The 21,416-nt window shown below is 45.4% G+C and overlaps 1 protein-coding gene across 3 annotated transcripts in view; it reads left to right on the top strand.

Annotated features, from left to right (window-relative positions):
- Positions 1–21,416, top strand: part of OFD1 (OFD1 centriole and centriolar satellite protein) — a 486,789-nt gene that overhangs the window by 174,173 nt on the left and 291,200 nt on the right. For all 3 annotated transcript variants that reach the window (XM_069204717.1, XM_069204715.1, XM_069204716.1), the window contains exon 14: positions 15,098–15,228. In XM_069204717.1, coding sequence (XP_069060818.1) covers positions 15,098–15,228 — 131 coding nt within the window. The remainder of the gene's footprint in view (positions 1–15,097; positions 15,229–21,416) is intronic.

Below are 21,416 nucleotides of genomic sequence, written 5' to 3' on the forward strand. Positions count from 1 at the left end.
AAAAAGGAACACCAAGGGTTTGGGCGCTCATTCTACCCAAGTTAAAGGTATGACCACTGCCTTAGCACACAGAGTTCCAGTCCTGGACATCTGTCAGGCAGCCACGTGGGCATCTCTGCACACATTTACCAAAAACAGCTGCCTGTACACTCAGGTCCCAAGGGAAGGACACTTTGCCCAATCGGTCCTGCAGGACTTTTTAGTTTGAGCTTGGTACGCTGACCCGCCTCTAGGGATGGTATTGCTTGGGTATCTATTCAAAGGTAGGGAATCTGCAACTAGAAGTCTGTCTCAGATGGACAAGTTGTTTACTTTTGGTAACATCTTATCTGGTATAGACTATATGTAGCTGCAGATTCCTTACTGACCCACCCATCCTCCCTACAAACTAATTTCTAGAGGCAAGGGCTCCCCTTTCAGGGCTTTAGTTTTGACACACCAGTAGTCTGTGTTCTACATGGCTCTGCACTTCTAGCATGGAAAGTTGTGAAAAGAAACTGGCGTCTACACACCAGAGTGGCACTATATAGGACCTTCAACACAGATGCGGAGCAGGTTGACACCACCGACAGGCATGCAAGGGTACTGCTCACACAAATCTTCCGGATCCAGTCTCAACCCCGGGGAGAATACAAAGGTAGGGAATTTGCAGCTAGATAAAGGGCCTGATTTAGACTTTGGCGGACTGATTACTCTGTCACAAGGTTGACAGATATCCCATCCATCAGACTATAAATCCCATTATTTCCTATGGGATTTATATTTCAGCAGACAGGATATCCGTCACCGTTGCCTGTCCACCAAAGTCTAAATTAGGCCCTGGTCTCTACCAGTGCTACTCAAGGTAGGTAACTTGTCCAATAAGCTTGAGAATAGGGAACGGAAGAGTGAAGGGATATATCCAGACAGTTTCAAAACCAGTTAAAAGTCCAGAGCCTAGATTTTTGAATAAGTACACCACACCAGTGGTGTTGGATGAGTTTAAAATTGTCTACCCAAATGTCACAAACTGTATAGGATTCAGAGTCTGCAGGAGTTTTTGAATCTGATGCACAGCAGCAGTATGTAAGTCGAAGTTCTCAGCCGTTGTGGTCATAGTCACCGGTTTCTGATTAAAAATAGCTACTAGTTTACTCAGTTTATCAAAGCTTCTTGTATCAGTCGTGATTCGAGGCCAGTGGACACTTTCACGTCTCCATCTCGGAGGGGGATACAGAGTTATTCCACAGCATTTAACTATTTCTGATATATTTAGTACTGAATGATGACCCTGAGTCATCCCACTGCAAGCTTTGTTTGTTGAAATAGAGTAGGACCATTGTTCAGAAGTGCATTGTGGGACAGAATGTATGAAACCTGTGCATCTGAAAGAAAGCAATTCATCCCTGGCATCCAAGGATTGCAGACTCCAGGCAATATAATGGATTCTCAGAGAAGAGAATGACCTAGAATGTTGCTGCAACCGGATTCGCTTATGAAACCGGGATTGCCTTGTGTGTAAAATTTATGATTTTTTCATAACAATGTAAGGACTTGTACTTTTGGCATTCGTAAAAACGGAAGGTTGTGATGGGAAGGGAAATCACTCCATGCAGAAGCTGTGTTATAGGAACATATAGTGCTACTTAAAAAGGACCCTCTTTCATCTGCTCTATACTTAATAGTGTATATGTAGCTTCTTTTTAGCCACTGCTTTAAAAAAAAAAAAAAAAAAAAAAACTTTTTATTTAAACTCCTAGTCAACTTACAACATGTATCAGTCATACAATTTGCATGTATCAATTAAGTAGCAGTCCCAAGCCTGAAAGAGCGAGTAAACATCTTTACGATCATTATGGTGCTTTTACGACCCAATGGTTTATTTCAGTCAATCCAATCCCTCTCCTCCCACCCCCGTGTCCCCTGTGAGCCTGTATGTAAATCGTCCCCTCAGTAATTCCTGCAGTTTTTCCACACCTTTTTACATTTCCTGGTGCACTCCCTACTTTGGTAAATCACCTGTGGCGCCCTCTGGTACCAGTCTAAATCGAGCTCCCATTCTGCCACCACAGGGACATGCGAGGCCCCCATCGTTGTTTTATGTTGCGTTTTGCTATCCCCGTCGCCAGTCTTAGCCGAATCTCCGAATATTTGGGCCTTGGTGTGTCATCTGTGGTCCACAGAAGCATGCACCCGCATTCCAGGGAGACCTCCAGTGACGCAACCTGGGACATCACAGCCATGACCACCCCAATAGTATGTTTGTATCATCCCCGAAAGATATGAAAGAACATTCCCTCTTCATGACAGCCCCTATGGCAAAGTGGAGTTTCTGCCCTCCCCAGCTTGTAGAGGAGCATCTCTGAGTAATATTCCCTATGAAATAGTTTCATTTGACTCTGCCTAAATCGAGCTTGTATCGCTAATATTCTTGGGTTTTGTAGGGCTACCTCCCGTTCCCCATCTTCTAGGTGGCTTAGATCTCTTTCCCACACTAACCGCTAGGGCCTCATGGTGTCAGGTGAATTCCGAATTTGTTTTTGGTAAAGAATTGACACTCCTTTTGTGAGTATCGGTTTGGTGAGTACTCGGTCCTCCATTGGGGAGGAGTCGTGTATTTGCCCTCCCTTTGTAATGTGCTGTTTGAGAGCGTGTCCCAGTCTCATGTATGGAAAAAGTTCTGTTTCTGCCAGGGCAGATTCCTGGCTGAGGTCCTCAAAACTAATGTATGTCTGACCTATCCAGACATCACTCAGGTTTTCTATGCCTATCATAGCCCAGCCTGAAAATCCTGATAGCTTCTTCACTTCCAGAAGCAAGTCGCTGTGTTTCAGTGGGGTCAACCTTGCTTGTTTTCCTTTCCTTCCTACTGATTTAGTGGTTTCCTCCAAACCCCAATAGTTGTCCCTGTGTGGAACGGGAGCTTTTTTCCCTTCCTTGTCCCATACAGTAGGCTCTCATAATCCCCCAACCTATTTCCTCCCTGTCCACCCGGTGGGCCGGGCTCGTTTGCTCGACGAAGACCCACTCGTTTACTATGAGGAACTGCGATGAAAAATAGTACTTCCGAATGTTGGGGATTAGCAGCCCCTCGTCGTATACTCCTCTCTGCAATGTTAGATAGCACAATCCTAGAAGCATCCCTGTGCCACAATTGTCAACAGACGTCCCCCACCTATCTTTCTGAAGATTTCTGGAGGGATCTGAAATGGCATATTTTGCATAGTGTATAAGAATCTGGGTAAACTCATCATTTTGAAGCGGGCTGCTCTTCCCAGTAGAGTCAACAGCAACTAAACTAAATGAATCATAGTATTAAATCCAACTAGATGCTCAATTTGAATTTAATGTCACTATTAAAGAAATGCAACTTTTAGAAAGTTACCAATCTGTGGCCCAGTTTGTCCTGTACCAGTGGCCTTATACAGTCACTAGACACCAGACAGCTTTCTAACCATTCTGCCAGCACTTTTATCGTCAGGAAAAACAATGCAGGCCACAGGAGCAGCCTTGTCTGGTTCGCTGGCCTATAGGAACTCTGTTTACTTTAACCTGGGCCTTTGGTGTCGCAACAAAGGAATCCACTCCAAAGAAATATTTGGGCTGTAGCAATATTGTTATGCAGGCAGTGGATATTACGCCTAGTCGAGCTATGGGGCATAAAGCCATTCTGGTCTGGATGGACCAAGTCCAGGTTAACTCTCCACATAAGATTCACTAGCGTTTTGGAGATAACTTAGCTTCCGAAATTAAGCTACAATATCTACTGGTACGAATCCCACCGATCCACTGGTTTCCCCGGCTTTGCGATTAATACTGTAGACGCCAGATCGATATTGCGAGGGAGCTCGCACCATTGATATACACCCCATGGAGGTGTGGAGTCACCATGTCTGCTAATTTCTCAAAGAATTCAGCCGGCAAACTGTTTGGGCTTGGCACTTCTCCTGATTGTAACTAGGTCAGCGCCTGTTGCACCTCCTCAAGAGTCAAATCTCCCTAGCTGTCAACAGGGGCAGTCCTGCACAAAGCCGTGCAGGTCCTCCATGACCAGCCATATCCAACTCACATAGAAGTTCCTCAGATAGGCCGCCATTGTCTCTGCAATAGCTTTAGAGACAACAGGTAAACCCACATCAGGGCCCACATCTCTTTTATATGGTGCCTACCTTGGTCCTTCTTGCTCAGCCATGCTAACATCTTTCCCGCCTTATCCCCTTTTTCGTATAGACGCTTCCCCTGGGCTTAATAGTCCAGTTTATTGACATCTGTTACCAGGAAGTAGTATTCCTTCAACTTACTAAGGAGACATGCCTTTCCAGCAGCTGGTGGGTTTACTTTGGGTCCTGTTGAGGCAAGCATCCAGCCCCATGTTAAAATTACTCCTCTCCCCACCCCCCACAATAGTGGTGGTCTGCGGTAGCTCAGTGAGCAGTCTGCCTAGATAAGTCAATGTGTGCATTTGGAGCCCCGGTGGGACATAGGCATTAGCAAGGGCAAGCCGCTTTCCCTCCCAGACACCAAAAACTGCTGTACAGTGTCCCAAATCAATCACCCTAGTCTTGCTTATGTGAAAGGTCACTATTTTTTTTTTAATTAAAACTGCCACCCCCCCTCACACTAGAAGAACAGCCTGCTTGACTGTGCATTGTGTATTTCCCCCCACACTGCCCCATTGGTGCCCCTCATATGTGTCACTTGTAAAAACACAACATATGCAGCATAGCTAGCCAGGACTTTAGCCACTCCTTTTTAATCTTGTTCCCTAGAAGACCATTCACATTCCGGCTCAACAGACGTAGGGTATGATATGCCATCTCTCCCTGTGCCTCTGCATCCTGCCATGGTAAAGAAGGACCTCCCACTAGTCGGGAATCCGCACATCACTGCAAACTATTGCACATTATCCCAACTAACAGGGTTGCGGCCCTTGAACCAGCCACTACACCAATTCATGGTATGTCTGTTGCCCTGATATATACACTGAGTAGAACACAAACATCAGGAACTTATAATCACAGTTTCCTTATTTCAGGCCGGTTGGGGCCCCCAGCAGACCTACGAGCTCCCAGGCAGTCGTCTGAGGGCCTTCCATTTCCCAAATCTCCCGCGATCAAGAGCCTGCATTTTAGTAATCTCGTCCGATGACATGGTGTGACCCAAGGCAGCAACCCATCCCCTTGGGCACCCTCACAGGACTCGTCCCCATCAGGGGTGTTTGACCTGTCAACCTTAGGGTGATCTTCTCCCAAACCTTTTGACTGCTTGCCTCCATCTTGTCTGGATTTTTTCTCTGTTGGCCTTAGGATTCTGTGCACTTTACCACTGCTAACCAGTGCTAAGGTGCATGTGCTCACTTCCATGAACATGGTTTGATTGGCATACACCTATCTGGCATATTTAATTTACATGTAAGCCCCTTATAGAGTGATATATCATATACCAAGGGCCTGTAAATGAAAGGCTACCAGTGGGCCGGCAGCACTTATTGTGCCACCTACTTAAGTAGCACCATAAAACTTGTCTCAGGCCTGCCATTGCAGCCAGAAGGCAGTGTCCCACTGCCATATCGACTTAGCATTTAAAATCCCTTGCCAAGCCTTAAACTGCCCTTATATTACATATAAGTCACCCCTAAGGTAGGCCCTAGGTAGCCCATAAACAGGTTGTTGTGCAATTAAAAGGTAGGGCATGTATTTTTTAGTTTTACATGTCCTTGTAGTGAAAAACTCCAAATGTGTTTTATCACTACTGAGAGGCCTACCTCTCTCATGGGGTAACATTGGGGAGTCCTTATTAAAATTAATAAGATGTAATTCCCAAACCAGAGGTGGTGAAATATCATGCTTGGTATCTATGAACTTGTAATGAAACCCTTTTAATGGAAATGTCAAATGTATCATTACAAGTTTGAAAATGCCACTTTTAGAAAGTTGGCATTTCCTTGCACTTAGCCTGCAGCCTGCCTGTTTTAGATCACATGAATGGGTGTAACTGACAGTTGAGATTTTGTGAATTCACACCAGGCAGACACACACTAGCGGGATTAGCAGAGCTCGAATGGGCCATCAACCGACTGGATGGGGAGGGGGAGCAAAGCACAGTCTGCTTTCAATTGAATAGGCTGGGCCCTGCCACCGCACAACAGGCTTAACAACCCTGTATTGTCAGTGTAGCCAGCTAGGAGCCAGGACAGGGGAGGCAGGAAATTCCTGGAACTTCTGAGAATCCTTCTGGAAACTTCTCCCAAATTCTAGGGGCAAGGTACCAGCATATAAAAAAGGCCTCTCAGACCAACTCTTCAGTTCACTACTGGCCCAGCGGAAGGGCTCTTAGAGGACTGCCTGCTGCTGTGCACTCTGCCAGACTGTTGCTGTACCTGTACAAGCCTTGCTGTAGAGCCCTGCATCACCAGCTGCACCTAGGTCTTCAGAAGTAACATCAGTTGCTAGTTTAGCTGCACTCCTGTTCTGAGCCACAGTGACATAACAGGCTTCCACCATCTTAAACCTGCTCCTGGGCCAGCCTGAGTGAGACTTGAACCCAGGCTGGGCCTGACTAGTATCTCCTAGTCGGCAGCCTAAAATCCCGCTGCTCAAGCCAGTCTTAAAACCCAGTGGCAGAAGCAAAAAAGTGGGAACAGTCCTTATCAATAATCCTCAGTTTTGCCGGGAACAACAAGCCATAGCAGATGTCCGAAGTTCTCAAGTGGTGTTTAACTTACAAAAATGTCTCTCTCTGTCATTTGACCAGTACCATGTAATCCGGATAGATAGTAACAGGTTGCCCCTCCACAGTCCAATGGCCATGCATGCGTGCCACCTGCAGGATTGCATCCCGGTCCCATAAGTTAAAAAGTCTAGCAACAATTGCTCTCTGTGGGTCTCCAGGCGACTTAAGACGGTACCCTGTGCACTCGTTCATTTAGAGGCTTTTCTGTCCCGCACCACCAAAACCAAGCAGTCTAGAAGAAAGAGATCCATTTGCTGGCCCTCAGACCGTTCCAGGGCCCCTACCATTCGAATATTGTTACAACAGGAGCGGTTCTCTACACCTCCTAGTCTCTCCTGCAACTGGTCCACCTGCTGTGCCATCCGCTGGAAACCTGTAGAATTCTTTGTCATCGTCGGCCAAGTTAGAGCTAGAATAGATTCCGTCTTAACAGAACAATCTACCAACTTCCTATGATCAGCCCAGAGAATATTCACTTCCTGGGTCAGTGCATTAGTTTTGAGTTCCAGGGCTATCTGTGTCTTTTATGGATGCCAGAATAGTGGCTGTGTAGGATTCCAAGCCGCAGTCAGGGAAGCCTGCCATTGGAACCTGTTCATGCCCCATACAGGGTGGCAGGTCCATCTGCAGGACCTTGACCACATTTGGCCTCAGCATGGTCTCCCCCTAGGGCACTGTCCGGCCATGGGCCCGGACGCCTCAATTAAGGGTGGCCACTGACAGTTTCCACATTGTAAAAGATCAGGGTATTGCAGCACTAAACAACCAGTTCCGCACTGTCACCCTTAGTTCAGTCCTTGCAGACAAAACCTTGGGCATGAGCACACCCAGATGATGATCCATACGTCAGACAGTAACCACCACAGGGAGTGGTTCTTCCTGCTCAGGCACCACCCCGGGGCATCACCCCTTTGGGTTCTCCAGTGGTCCAGCCTCTGCCAGGCATAGACGGCAAAGAGAGAAGGCAGGCGATCGGGGGAGAAATTTCGACTCCAGCGGACCCCCTCAAGTAGTTGACTCGTGGAAGAAAAACAAATGTGTTGGAGTGGGGAAAGTGCCACTACCGACAGGCACCACTACTGCCTTGAAACATGAAGCTAGTGGACAGCACTCCATAAGTCCCTTAGCAGGTGGGTAAAAGGAAGAGAGAAGAACAAGCATATAGTTTGTTTCCCCTCTAAATCCCCGCCCATCTCCAATTGCAACGTGGCACCCCGGGCACGAGCACCCCACCAGGACTTGTCTCCAGTCACCTCTTCACAGGATTCAGCTCGGTTCCTGGCCTTCACCACTAGTCAAATCTCTGTGGCCCCACATGGGTTAATAGGGGCCACGTATGCAATTCTCCACTGGTAGTGGACCAGTCAAGAATAGATTGTCTGTGCAAGCCCCCCACCTAAGGAGCCCCCAGCAACTATGGAAGTTTTAATGGGCTCACATAAGCTCCACGAAGCACACACAGGCGTCACCCACCCACCTCCACAATCCTGCCCGCAGGCCTCGGCTCCTCTCGCCTCTCAGCTGCGCTACATATACTATTGTGTTTGCATGACATCAGCCAGTGGCTCCGCCCAAGTCTACACATCACTGCTATGCCTTTGCGGCTTCCCAAGGCCTCGGCTTCTCTGCCGGTCTTTTTGAAGCCTCTGGGCACCTGTGCCGCTGTCTGGTCGGCACTAAGACACTCTCCATGGAACCTGCTTCTTGGTGTAAAGCTAGGGATCCAACCAGTTCATTAAGTTATCAGACTCTCTACTTTCGTCAAAGACTACCTCCTTTAGATTAGGGACGGGTGGTGAAGCTTTACTCTGAACGTGTCTCAGAGGGTCTGATGTACAGAATCCACCACATAATGCTTTTAACATGATGGAGATCTGTTTCTTTCGAACCAGACAATGAAGCAGAATAGTAATTCAGGTGCCTTGTATTCCAATAAGTGGAACTAGTGGTCTGCAGGATGGCTCAAACAGTTGTTTATTGGGGATCTTCTCTTGAACTAGATTGCCTACTTTAGGGAATCCACCCATGAGCAGCTTTAAAAGGTGTTTCTTCAGCAGTGGCTGAATCTGAAGGCTTCAAATAAGGCAGCTTGCCTTTAACATTTTGGATATTCTACAAAACAGCCAAGCTGTACTCCAGGTCAGTCGTTTTCCTCTTCAGCTACCTTTCCAGGATTATCTAGGACTGACTCAAAATAGTATCTCATACGGTGTGCAACCATCTGGTAGTTTCCTAGGCAAGATATTTAATGCCCTCAGAACATCCTATAAGTGATGCAGCCAGCTAAGTCCTGAATATGATACCCTAGCAGTTAAGGCTTTTTTTGAGCATGCCATTGGCCCTCTCTATGACTCCATTGCTGTCTGTGCGATATAGCTCGGAGTAGTGCAGGCACACTCAGAGCACATATAGAATCCTTGTAAGCCCCTGAGCTGAACACAGAGCCTTTTTACAAATTAAATGTGTTGACTTCCTCTATTTGCTACTGGGCACCTCAATAGTCTTTTACAACTGCTCGAGCACCTGCATTCCTTTGTGACCAGACCCATAGACATCTGGAGTAAGAATTGAGTGCAACTAATATATATTTGTGCTTGGTAATCAATGTGATTGGACAGATATGATCCAAATAAATCACAGTAAAACGGCAAAACACGGTTTGAGATAGTTTTAAGGAGTCTGCCCTTGTCTTTGGATTGTTGAATGTTCAATCTGCTAGCAAATGTTACATAGTCCTTCGTATGTTTAGCTAAATACCAGTACCTATGCTGTAGCATTAATACAGTAGCACTCATGCCAGTTTGTGCAGACACTAATCCTTAATGAGCTGTTGATTAGATCTAATCTAGTTTGCTTTTTAGGTATTATTCTATTTTCCACTCTCTGTATGGAACCCAAATGTTTAAAAACAAACCAGAGTTTGCAGCATTGTTGTCCTCAGTCTAAACTGTTGCAGCTCAATGCACCTAAACGTAACTCCACTTACTTACATTTAGGGAGAGAGCCACGTTCCTCTTGATCACTCAAAGAGAGCTGTCATGATGACGTGTGTAAACGTGCATATTCAATCAAGTAAGCTGTCAGCCTATGATGAAGAATTGCATTGTGAAGATAAAAAAGGAAATAAGAAATGTCAGCCTGCACTGGGAGCGTGTATGTTTATCAGCAGTTTTAATGGAGAAGGAATCTCACACTTTCTTTTATAGATGCTAATAGGTTTGAAAGCAAACTTCGAAAATAAACCATTCTAGATGGGAACTAATGTAGTACTCAGAATAACATCTGGCTGTTTTGGAAGGTTTGCTGACATAAAAATCTCCATGCATGCAAATCCTTTTATGAATGAAGCTTTGACTGATGCAACCCAAAATTACATGCAAAATTAGGATGTTTTGATGCTGACAACACTTAGCAGAGTTTACATAATTGTAAAATATAACAGTTTAGTCATTGACATAGTGCTTGGCATATGTTAAAAATAATGGCAGACAAGGTATAAGCGTTATAGTAAGATAAAGTGATCTTCCTTCGACATACACAATGTGTCCCAGTGAAGCATGTCCGACTCAGGGTGAGCTCCTTGGTACTTATTTGCCAACCTAGGCACCAGACTGCAAGCTGAAGCTCAGTTTGTTTATAGTAGAATTTTGTACAATTTTGTAAATGCTTAAAAGTAAACTTGCCATGTCAATTCAAAAGTTATTTTCTCAGAAAATAAAGCAGAAAAAGTAATGGATTCCAGCATTATGAACGTGCTGCCATTTTAAGAGCCCTTCAGTGATCAGAAAACTAGCCTAAACTGAGCACATTCATAAACCAATCCCCTGGTATGCCGGCCCTATGAACTTTCAAAAATCTGACCTAAATAGAGCCCTGATGTGGTCAGTCTGGTATAATCAGAAAACCAGCATAATCATATCCTTGCTGGAATCTATGTGGACCTAATATGAGCCCTATCATAATCCGAGAGACTACTAAAAGACCTCTGACATAATAAGGTTTCTGTAATTTGTCACCTCTTTGCATGACACCAGATTGGATGTGTATATTTGGAAGAATTGGTCAAGTTGATATAAAGTTCGACACCCCTGAAGTATGCTGATTTTTTGCAACACATTGGGCAATCTTGATATAATTTTGTACTTATGTAGCCTTCATGTTGCCCTCCCCATTAAATGCTTATAGGTGATAAACAGCAGTATGTGGCGCTATTGCCAGGGAAAGCTGTTAGATATATCAGGGCCCCTAACCAAAACTCTTGATGTGGCAGAGGACGCAAAACAATAAGGCGCCCTGATACACGCTGAAGTCCTCTCCAGTTCATCACAAAGGGCAGTCATCTTCCTGGGGAACACAAACTGCTCGTTATCAGCAGAAAAATGCCTGTTCTTACTGATTAAAGTTGATTCCAAACTTGGGGACTTGGTGACCTCAGAGGCGGGTCCACTGGAGCAAGGCGGTTTGTTTGGTGATCCTTTTATCAAGGAACTGGGCAGATTTGTCTCTACCTTAAAATCATAAGACAAGGCGCAAACCTGGATGAAGAAAATCTTCGCCAATAAGGTTTTTGGAGGGGCCAGTCATTGCAGGGGAGCTTGTCTGGCTGCTTTGCATTCAATGCTCCCCAGTGAGGCCTTGGCTCCTGACCGGGACACTGGCAAGATCTGGTGAAGTGTAGCAGGTTTTACCCATCCAGAAGCTTCCGGAATGGACAAGGGGCCAGAGGTGCTGGTCGAAGCTCCTAAGGATCTACCCAAAGAGAGAACTCTCCTTTCTTCCCAACTATAAGTGGATGGGCGCTATTAGCTCTGTTTGTAAACAACTGGAGGAAACTGTCACCCGATGCTGGATCTTAGAAACAGTCCAAGGTTTTCAAGTAGAGTTTAAGGAAACCCCAACTCATAGGTCCAGCCCACAACCTCCCTTTTTCTCTCAGAAAAACTTAGCTGTCGTAGATCAAGAAATAGCAGAGTTGCTGAGCAAGGACGCGATTGTTCCTACTATGCTCCACCCCAACGGTTTTCTGAGCAACCCCTTTTTGGTAGAGAAACGGGATGGGGTCATGACCCTATGATAAATGTCAGGAGTTCACAAGTGGCTGGTACATCGCCACTTCAGGAGATCTCTGAGATCTCCTGGAGCCAGGAGATTGGTTGGTGAGACTAGATATCAAGGACACCAATCTGACTGCCCCGATCTCTCCCCTTCCTCTGCACCGCAGGTTCCTGCAGTTCATGTGGCACTGCCTGATATATTTAAGTGCCTTTCATCAGCACCGAAGTGCTTTACCAAGGTCCTCAAGCTGGTGATAGAACGTCTTAAGTCAATGATTATGCCTCATCGTCTACCTGGACGATATTCTCCTGATAAATCAGTGCCCGCGGACACTCACGGAGGAACTCAAAAAGGCGGTGAACCTGCTGGAATCTCTTGGACTCTGCATCAACAAGAAGAATTCCTTGCTGGTTCCCGCACAGCACATGACATTCCTGAGGCTTGTCATAGATGGCACAGAGTTGGTTTTGTACCTACCGACCAGAAAGATGGCAAAGATTCGGTATTAGATGAAAAAGACTTTGTCATCAGTGAACTACATTCCTACGACAGTTGGCCAGTCTAGTGGGCCTGTTGGTTTCCTCGATTCACGCCATCTTTCAAGGAATGCCTGCACTGCAGGACTCTACAGCAGCTGAAGGCATTTAATTTAGGCAAGGGGCTGAAATACTCTGTGTTGGTGCTGTTGTCAGGCAAAGCCCGGGATGAGAGCCATTGGTGGCATGGAATTGTGGAATGGGAGAGCAATCTTCGGTTCCAGCCCGAACCTCGTGACAGATTCAGATACCTGCACAACAGATTGGGTGGAAAATGGTCCTCAGAGGAATAACGCATGCATATAAATTGTCTAGTGCTGTTGGCCGGGTCATTTGCAGCTTATTGTTGGACAAAGGGGAGAGTCAACTGTTGTGTGGTTCGGAAGATGGACAACTTCTTGCGGTACGCTACATAAATCATCTGAAGGGTACTAGATCCAAGATGCTGGTGGAACTAACTTCTGGCACGACTGTCTGGACAGGCACATCTCGATGACCGCGGAATATCTTCTGAGGACGTCCAATGAGGTGGCCGACTGGCACTTAAGACATCTGCGAGATCTCAGTTGCATGGAAGTTGCATCTGGAAGTCTACTGAACGATAGAGGAACTCTGGGGACCCTTCACAGTGGCTCTCTTTGCTTCTCATCTGAACAATTAGGTGACCAAATTCTTCAGCTGGAGGCAGACCCGCAGCTGGCAGCGACAGATGCCGTACTTAAGGATTGGAATTTGGAAGAAGGGGATGCCTCCCCTCAATTCATAATGCTCATGAAAAAGACGGACTTGAGGAACTCTCAAGTATGGTTTCCAGTGATGATAGAACTTTCCTGGGAGTCTCCAATCCTTCTACCTCCACAAAATGGATCTTCTCCTGGACGATCAAAGGAACACTCGCCACATGATTCTGGACGGCTCGATCCTCCTGTTGGCCTGGAGGATTAAAGGAGTCGATGGGCAGTCCGCAGACTTTCTGAGGAAGCTGTCTCTCTCTTATCCAGAGCATGGGCTGATGGAACCACCAAGAGATATCACTCTGCATGGGGAAGATGGTTACGTTGGTATGTTTAAAGGGATGAGGATCCTCTAGAATCTGATGTCATCCACATTCTGACTTTTTTGTCAGCCCTGGTTTCTGAGGGGTTAGCCTATCATTCTGTAAACACCTTCAGGTCAGCTTTTCAGGGCAGCACTCCCCTCTAGTTGATTCTCCAGTGGGGGAACATCCTCTGGTTCTGAGACTGATGACGGGAATCAAGACTATTGGTCCTTCGGACCCCCGAGTCCTAAACATCTTTTTAACTTTTCTGTTGAGGCCAAGGAAAAAATAATTCTGTCCAGAAAAAAGTTATCAGGTAATTTGCCCATGCTGTTGTGCCTGATCTCCGGTAAAAGGGTGTCGGATGTGAGAGGTCTGGATATTACAGGTAGGGTATTCACTCAGGACGGGGTGACTTTTCATATTTCTAGATGTACCAAATATCGTATCTAGGTGGTGCCTTATCAAGCATTCCATAAAATGCCTAGGTTATGTGTGGTTGAGTTCTCCAAGGTATATGAAGCCATTACGGAAGACATCTGCCCAGCGGGAGTACAACAACTTCTCATATCCTTGTGCAAAACTTTTAAGGCAGTCGCTTCCCCTACTATAGCCAGGTGGTTTAAATATGTCATGCAGTAAGCAGACATTGGCACATGTGTATTGGCACATTAGGCGGGAGGTGCGATGGCTTTCAAGATGTTTTTTGGGGGGGCTAGCCCTGGAAGATATTTTGCAAGCTGCGGATTTGTCTTCCGAATCCACGTTCAAAACATTTTACTTCAAGCCTGTACTTAACATGGCAAAGGTGGTTTTCGATAAGCTTCGAACTAGCTTAATCCTCTCCTCCGGTCCTGACATATTAACAGAAAGTTTCAATTCTATTAAGGACATTGAGGTGAGGATTATTCCCACCAGAATCAGGGAGTTTTTTCCCCTCCAGGTGACAAGAGGCTGGATGGTGCTTTTGGAGCTGTGTTGGTATAAGTATATGATTCATTTATCATTTAGATGGAAATCTTATGAATTGCGATGTTCATCTGCATTTGATGTCGTTGAGTTATTGTGCTATTAGATACCTGTCAACTCTTGAATGGTTGTGTTATAGAATTATACCTTGTATTCTTTGAGGAAATAAAGGAGGCAAATGGGAATAAAGTTTTCAAGCCCGAAGGAACTATTTGCACAAGTAAAGAGGTGGATAAACAAAGAAGATGGACTATGTTTGAGGACACTGACTTGGTATTAGTTATTCATGTTATTCCTAACCAAAGGGTTATGGGAAGGGAAGGTTTTTCTTTAATTTGTTGGCTGCTGTGAATAAAGTGAAGAAAGATATGGCATAATCCTCGCCTTTGTGTCCTTTATTGAACTGAAACTTTCCATTACTAAAGCTAGGAAATGTTATGTTATTTGTCAACAGTTGTGGGACTGTGCTTAATTTTCAATTTGAAGTTATGAACTACCATCTTCAGCATCATAATTCCACTGAAGCAGGCTTTTCTATGTTATGTCACTGTGGTGGGGATGGCCACACAAGCTAGCAACCATCAAGTCAAAATTTGTAAGATATGCATAGTTTGTTGAACTGTATCCAAGCATAGCACAACTGTGATCTATACAAATATAAGTACGCTAGGATTATTTTGATAAGAAAACATCTGGCATGTCAACAAAGCACAAATACTGTTTCTAATCTGTTGTGTAATATACATAGCAATCAAATAAGTTGCATAGAGCTATTTTTATATTAAAGGAATAGCTTCACCAACAACCAATGAACTGGTGCTGCAGGCGCAAGTGCAAAGAGTTGAAAATGCTAGAAAACTGGACCAAGAAGAGTTTGAAGCTCGTAGAGATATATTGGAAAAACAGTTGCAACGTGAGGTAATCTTTGACATATTTATTAAAAATATAATAAATGATATGATGACTATCAATAATATTCATGGCCACAGCGTTGTTGCAAATTTAAAATTCTATGCAATTATTAAGATTTAGTATGCCTTTGGTAGGTTGTGTGTTAACTGTGAGCACCTAAAATGTTCTTGTTTACTAAAGCACCTGAAATTTGGCAGAAAGGTAGCTCTTGTTCTAGAAAGAACCCTTTTTGTTATTTGGTGTAAATCCGTTAAGTATTTTTGAGAAATTTAAGGAAATCCATATTTGTATATAAAGGGCCGCAAAGGATTTGTGACCCCTCTCGATCTCGTGCTGAGATCTGATTGGCTGCAAGAACTTGAAATCAGGAAGTGTTGGCATCCATCTTGGGACTCTGCTTGAGTTGAGTCCCAGAAAAAAAAAAAAAAAAAACACAAAAGGGGTCAGGGGATGGACATCCTGACTCCTTTGCTCTTGTGCTGGGGTCCCAAAGACATAAAAGCATTTTTCTTTTTCTTTTTTTTACGGCTGGAGTCACGATGGATCCACAGATCCTCCGTAGAAAGTTTTAAAAAACAAAGAGCAGGTGGGCCAAGTCCCAGGGGCATGTGTGCAGGGGACAGAAATTAAATTCTTCAGCAAGCAGATCCCTCCTTGTTGAAGCAGTGGCGCCGCGAGGGAAGCCTTAATGCTTCCCCTGCGGTGCCAGATAGCCAATAAGGTGCATTTTGTTAATTATATAAATAAATACATAGGCCTTGAGGGCTCCCTTGCGGTCCCAGATAGCCCATAAAGGGCTAAAAAAAAAATAGCAAAAAAAGAAACCAGTAGCTCAGTGTGAATGTCGCAGACCTTCATACTGAGCATTCAGGGTTTGAGTCCAGTTGGACTGGCTTTCCTATTCTTCCTTTTTTTTTTTTTTAAATACTAAATATTTAATTATTTTAAATTTTAAAAAACTGTCAAATACATTTTTTATTTTAAATTGTGCATAAATATCTAATTCCAAGTATATCATACATCAAAGCCTAAACAACTCACTATCTCCCTCTCACTTTCTCTCGCTCTCTCTCTCTATCAGTTTATACAACTCACACTTATGCACCCACTCAGTCTCAATCAGAGCCTTCTGAACCCATTCACAGCCTCAGTCAGACCCTCATGCGCTCACTCACAGACCCACTCAGATTTTTATGCACCCACTCACAAACCCACTCAGACTCTCACACACCCAATCACAGACCCATTGACAATCTCATGCACCCACTCACAGGCCTGCGCACACACTGACGCACCAACTAAAACACATTCACACCCAGACAGACACTCTCACCACCCCTCTCACCTCTGATACACCCTATCACAGCCAGAGAGGCTGCAGCCATTTCCCACTGCAAATTCCCCAAGGAGCATGCACAGCATGCTGTTGGATGGTTACCAGGTTGGCCGCAGAGTCTGGCTGTAAGCCAGGTCGAGCAGGAAACCTTTGCTGCACATGGGTGAAGGCCGTACTTGGTGCAAGGTTGGGTGCTCAGGGCCTGGCCAACCGCCGTGCAAGGAGGTGGTTGGATTCACATATTCTATTGAAGTTAATATATGTTAAAAAAAAAAAACATACAAAATTCACAGGTTACAGGGACGTTATAGTTAGGAAATAGTATTTTTAACAAAAGTTAGGCTACCATTTTACACATACAAAACCGTTGAAATTCACCACTTATAGTTAGAGTTACCTCAACTAACTATAACTTATGCCCTGAGGTAACTATGATTCATGCCCTCGCCATGCTCTGCTAATTAACCCACAAATTACGGCATTCACGTCATCTTTGATAACATTACTGATAATATCAGTGTAATATTTGCAGTAAAATTGTTGAAAAAAAAATTTGCATAGCGAGGGCACGAGTTATAGTTACCTTAGGGCACGAGTTACAGTTAGTTGAGGTAACTATAAGTGGTGTATTTCTATGGTTTTCGATGTTTAAAATGTGAGCCGAACTATAACGTCCCTGTAACCTTTGTTTTTTTTTAAGTGAATATATACACACACACACACACACACACACACACACAACTGGTTACATTTTATTCAATATTTTGTTGCACTCATATTTGCCAGACACTTCCGGACGCAGGGGGTTATGTGTGTGTGTGTGTGTGTGTGTGTGTGTGTGTGTGTGTGTATATATATGTGTGTGTGTGTATATATATATATATATATATATATATATATTTCCTAGATTACCTAGTGGCAAGTGTCAATCCACTAAGTAGTTTTCAGGAATTTTGGTTTAAAAAGGTTCTCAGGGTGGTCATGAAGGGGTGGGGTTACTTTCCTAGCTCTCAGTGCCATGAAAAGGTGGGTGAAAAGAGAGAGAGAGAGAGATTTTTACCTAGTGTCAGTCGCCACTAGGTAGTTATAGTTAAGACCTCGTTTCTATAGAAAAAGCGTTTTTTACTTGCCTTTGTTGCTGGTTGACGAATCATCACAAAAATGTTCCCCCAAAAAGTGCAACTCATGTGAGCTGCTGTCTGGAAAGTTTCAGGTGATACGTCAAGTGAGGGCCAAGAAAAATGAGGGGGGGGGGGGCAAAAAGCTTTTTGCCTATTCATTTTTACCTAGGGATTTTGAACACCGATAGCATCCGAACCCCTGGGCAGAAGTACACCACATTTGGCAGAAAGGTAGCTCTTGGTCCTGGAAGCGACTTGTTTGTTATTTGGTGTATATCAGTTTAGTAGTTTTTTTAGTAATTGAAAAAAAAACAAATTTGTATATATAGGGATGTGAAGGCTTCTTGAATCCTCCTGATCTTATGCTGAGATCTGATTGATTACACTTCAACAAGGAAGTGATGGCAGTTATCTTGGAACTCAGCCGAGTCCCAGAAAAAAAAAAAGAAAAGAAAGAAATGGGGCCATGGTAGGGACACCGGATGTCGTGGCAGATCCGACGAAAATGAAAAAAAGAAAACAAGCCTGGGCTCCCACACTTGTTTCTGTGAGGCCTCTGGATGGGCCAGGTCCCAGGGGCATTAAAATTATCAATGTGTAGGTGCTGCCCCCCCCACCCATCCCCAGGGACCACCACCTCCCCGGGGCACTACTCACAAACAGTGCAGCTGACAGCTCCCACCAAGTCACAGCAAACACTCCACTTGGATGAAGTGAGAGCTGTCAAAACAACTCTCACTTCATGCGAGCAGAAGTCTCCTCTATTTCCCTGCCCATGTAGATGCAGGCAGGGAAACAGAGGAACATTGCTTTAGCTACTTCCTCTCTGTGACAGCAATGCTGGCTCCCTCAGCAGGTGGGGGGCAGGCTGGGACCTTGGGGGTCTTCAGGCTCCCACCGCGGTTCCCAACATTGTCACTGGGTGCCCTGGGGTGGCACCCAGGTCACATGGTGAAAACGGCCTGTGGAGGGGGCCGCGAAGTCCACCTACCCCAAAAAATTAAATATTTAGGCCTGGCCCTGGGGGATGGGGTTCCAAGGGCAGAGATTGGCCTGAACAGGGGGACCTAGGCGCCAACTTCCTCCAATCCTCCCCCCCCCCCCCCCCCCAAAAAAATCATTTTTAGAAGGCCGGGCCCCAGGGATGGGGTCCCCGGGGCTGAGATCAGCCCTGGGGACGGGGACCACACAGCCCTACTCCCCCCACACCCCCTCAAAAAAAAAATTAGGCTGGCCCCAGGGGGATGGGGTTCCTGAGGCTGAAATTAGCTTGGGAAGGGGGGCTCTGAGGCCCTGTCCTAGGCAAAAAACATTAAATATTTAGTCCGGGCCCCGGGGGATGGCGTCCCCGGGGCCAAGCTTGGTTTGAGGCAGGGGGAGGTCTCTTGGCCCTTCTCCCCCACAAAAATAAAAATATTTAGACTGCTACCCCCGGGAAGAGATCTGCATGCAGGGAGGGACCACTTAAAAAAACAAAGGTTACAGGAATGTTATAGTTAGGCTCACATTTTAAACATACCAAATATAGAAATTCACCTGTTGTAGTTAGAGTTATCTCAAGTAACTGTAACTCACCCCCTAAGGTAACTATAACTCGTGCCCTCGCCATGCACTGCTAATTACCGTACAAATTACTGTACTCAAGACATCTTTAATATCATTGATAATATCAATGTAATATTTGCAGTAAAGTTTTTGACAAAAAAACTGTGCATGGCAGGGCACACGTTATAGTTACCTTAGGGGATGAGTTATAGTTTCTGGAGATAAGTATAACTGCTGAATTTCTGTGATATTGTGTGTATAAAATCTGAACATAACTATAGCGTCCCTGTAACCTTTGGTTATTCATTGCACATACACACACACACAAATTGATAAATATACATATACAATATATACGTGTGTGTGTGTATGTATGCATGTATATATATATATATGTTCGATGGCATGTGTAGCTGCAGATACACATGCTTTGCACATCCCTCCATCTAGTGTTGGGCTCGGAGTGTTACAAGTTGTTTTTCTTCAAGAAGTCTTTTCGAGTCACGAGATCGAGGGACTCCTCCCCTTTCGGCTCCATTGCGCATGGGCGTCGACTCCATCTTAGATTGTTTTTTTTCCGCCATCGGGTTCGGACATGTTCCTTTTCGCTCCGTGTTTCGGTTCAGAAAGTTAGTTAGAATCTCGGAAAAATCGACGGTATTGTTTACGTTCGGCATCGGGTTAGTTATTACAGATCAACACCGACTTTTGAAAAGCTCCGGTGGCCCTTCGGGGTTTTTCGATCCCCCGTCGGGGCCTAGTCGGCCTGGCCACGTGTCTCTTCAAGGCTGATGGAACGGACCCCATTCCGCTTCTGCCCAAAATGTCACAACAAGTATCCGTATACAGATCAGCACCTGGTCTGTAACTTGTGTTTGTCTCCAGAACACAAAGAAGATACTTGTGAAGCTTGTCGGGCGTTTCGGTCGAGGAAGACATTAAGAGACCGAAGAGCGAGAAGACTGCAAATGGCGTCGGCGCCGACAGGACAAAGGCATTTGGAGGAGGAAGAAGAAGAAACCTTCTCCATCCAGGAGTCGGACTCGGACAAACTCGATCCCGAAGAAACGACTAAAACCGTGAGTAAGACGTCGAAACATAACACTCACGAGAAGACCACAAAAGCCCAGGGGACGCCACCGCCAACAGGCCATGGCTTAACCCGAAAAATAGGTGACCGGTCATCGGCACCGAAGAAGGGCACGCTTGTGTCAAAGTCATCCGACTCCGGCCGAGATACCGGCACACAGCAATCTCGAGCCCGAGACAGCGGCTCCGAGCAAGTTCGGCACCGAGACAGCGGCACCGAAATGGGTCGGCACTGAGTAATCACGACACCGAAAATAAAGAAAGTGTTGTCGGAGCCGAAAAAGGCTACCGAAAAGGTTTCCATTCCAAAACCTCCAGCCTCGGAACCGAAATCAGGTTCCTACACAGAGGAACAGGGATTGTCCTCCCAAATGCAAGGACATAAGTTCGGACAAGAACTAGAATCAATGGAGCCAGACTACACACAAAGGAGGCTCCACATTCAAAAGGACACAGGGAAGATAAGCACTCTTCCCCCAATTAAAATGAAAAGAAGACTTGCCTTTCAAGAAAAGGACAAGCAGCCACAGGCAAAGGTGGCAAGACAAACAACTCCGCCACCATCTCCACCACCATCAATGCACACATCACCGGTAGTCACTCCACCACTGATGCAATCCCCAACTCATACTGCAATGAGTCAGGATGATCCCGACGCATGGGACCTTTATGATGCGCCAGTATCGGGTAACAGCCCGGACTGTTACCCAGCGAGACCGTCGCCACCTGAGGACAGTACATCCTACACGCAGGTGGTCTCAAGAGCAGCGGCTTTTCATAATGTCACCTTGCATTCAGAACCAATTGAGGATGACTTTTTGTTTAATACACTATCCTCCACTCATAGCCAATACCAGAGCTTACCTATGCTACCTGGAATGCTAAAACACTCCAAACAGGTGTTTCAGGAACCTGTGAAGGGCAGGGCCATAACGCCAAGGGTGGAGAAAAAGTACAAGCCACCGCCTACAGACCCTGTGTATATCACGCAGCAATTAATACCAGACTCTGTGGTAGTAGGGGCAGCTCGCAAGAGAGCAAACTCTCACACCTCGGGAGACGCACCACCTCCAGACAAGGAGAGTCGTAAATTCAACGCTGCG

This window comes from Pleurodeles waltl, chromosome 8 (assembly GCF_031143425.1).
Source record: "Pleurodeles waltl isolate 20211129_DDA chromosome 8, aPleWal1.hap1.20221129, whole genome shotgun sequence".
In the NCBI taxonomy this organism is placed as follows: Eukaryota; Metazoa; Chordata; class Amphibia; order Caudata; family Salamandridae; genus Pleurodeles; species Pleurodeles waltl.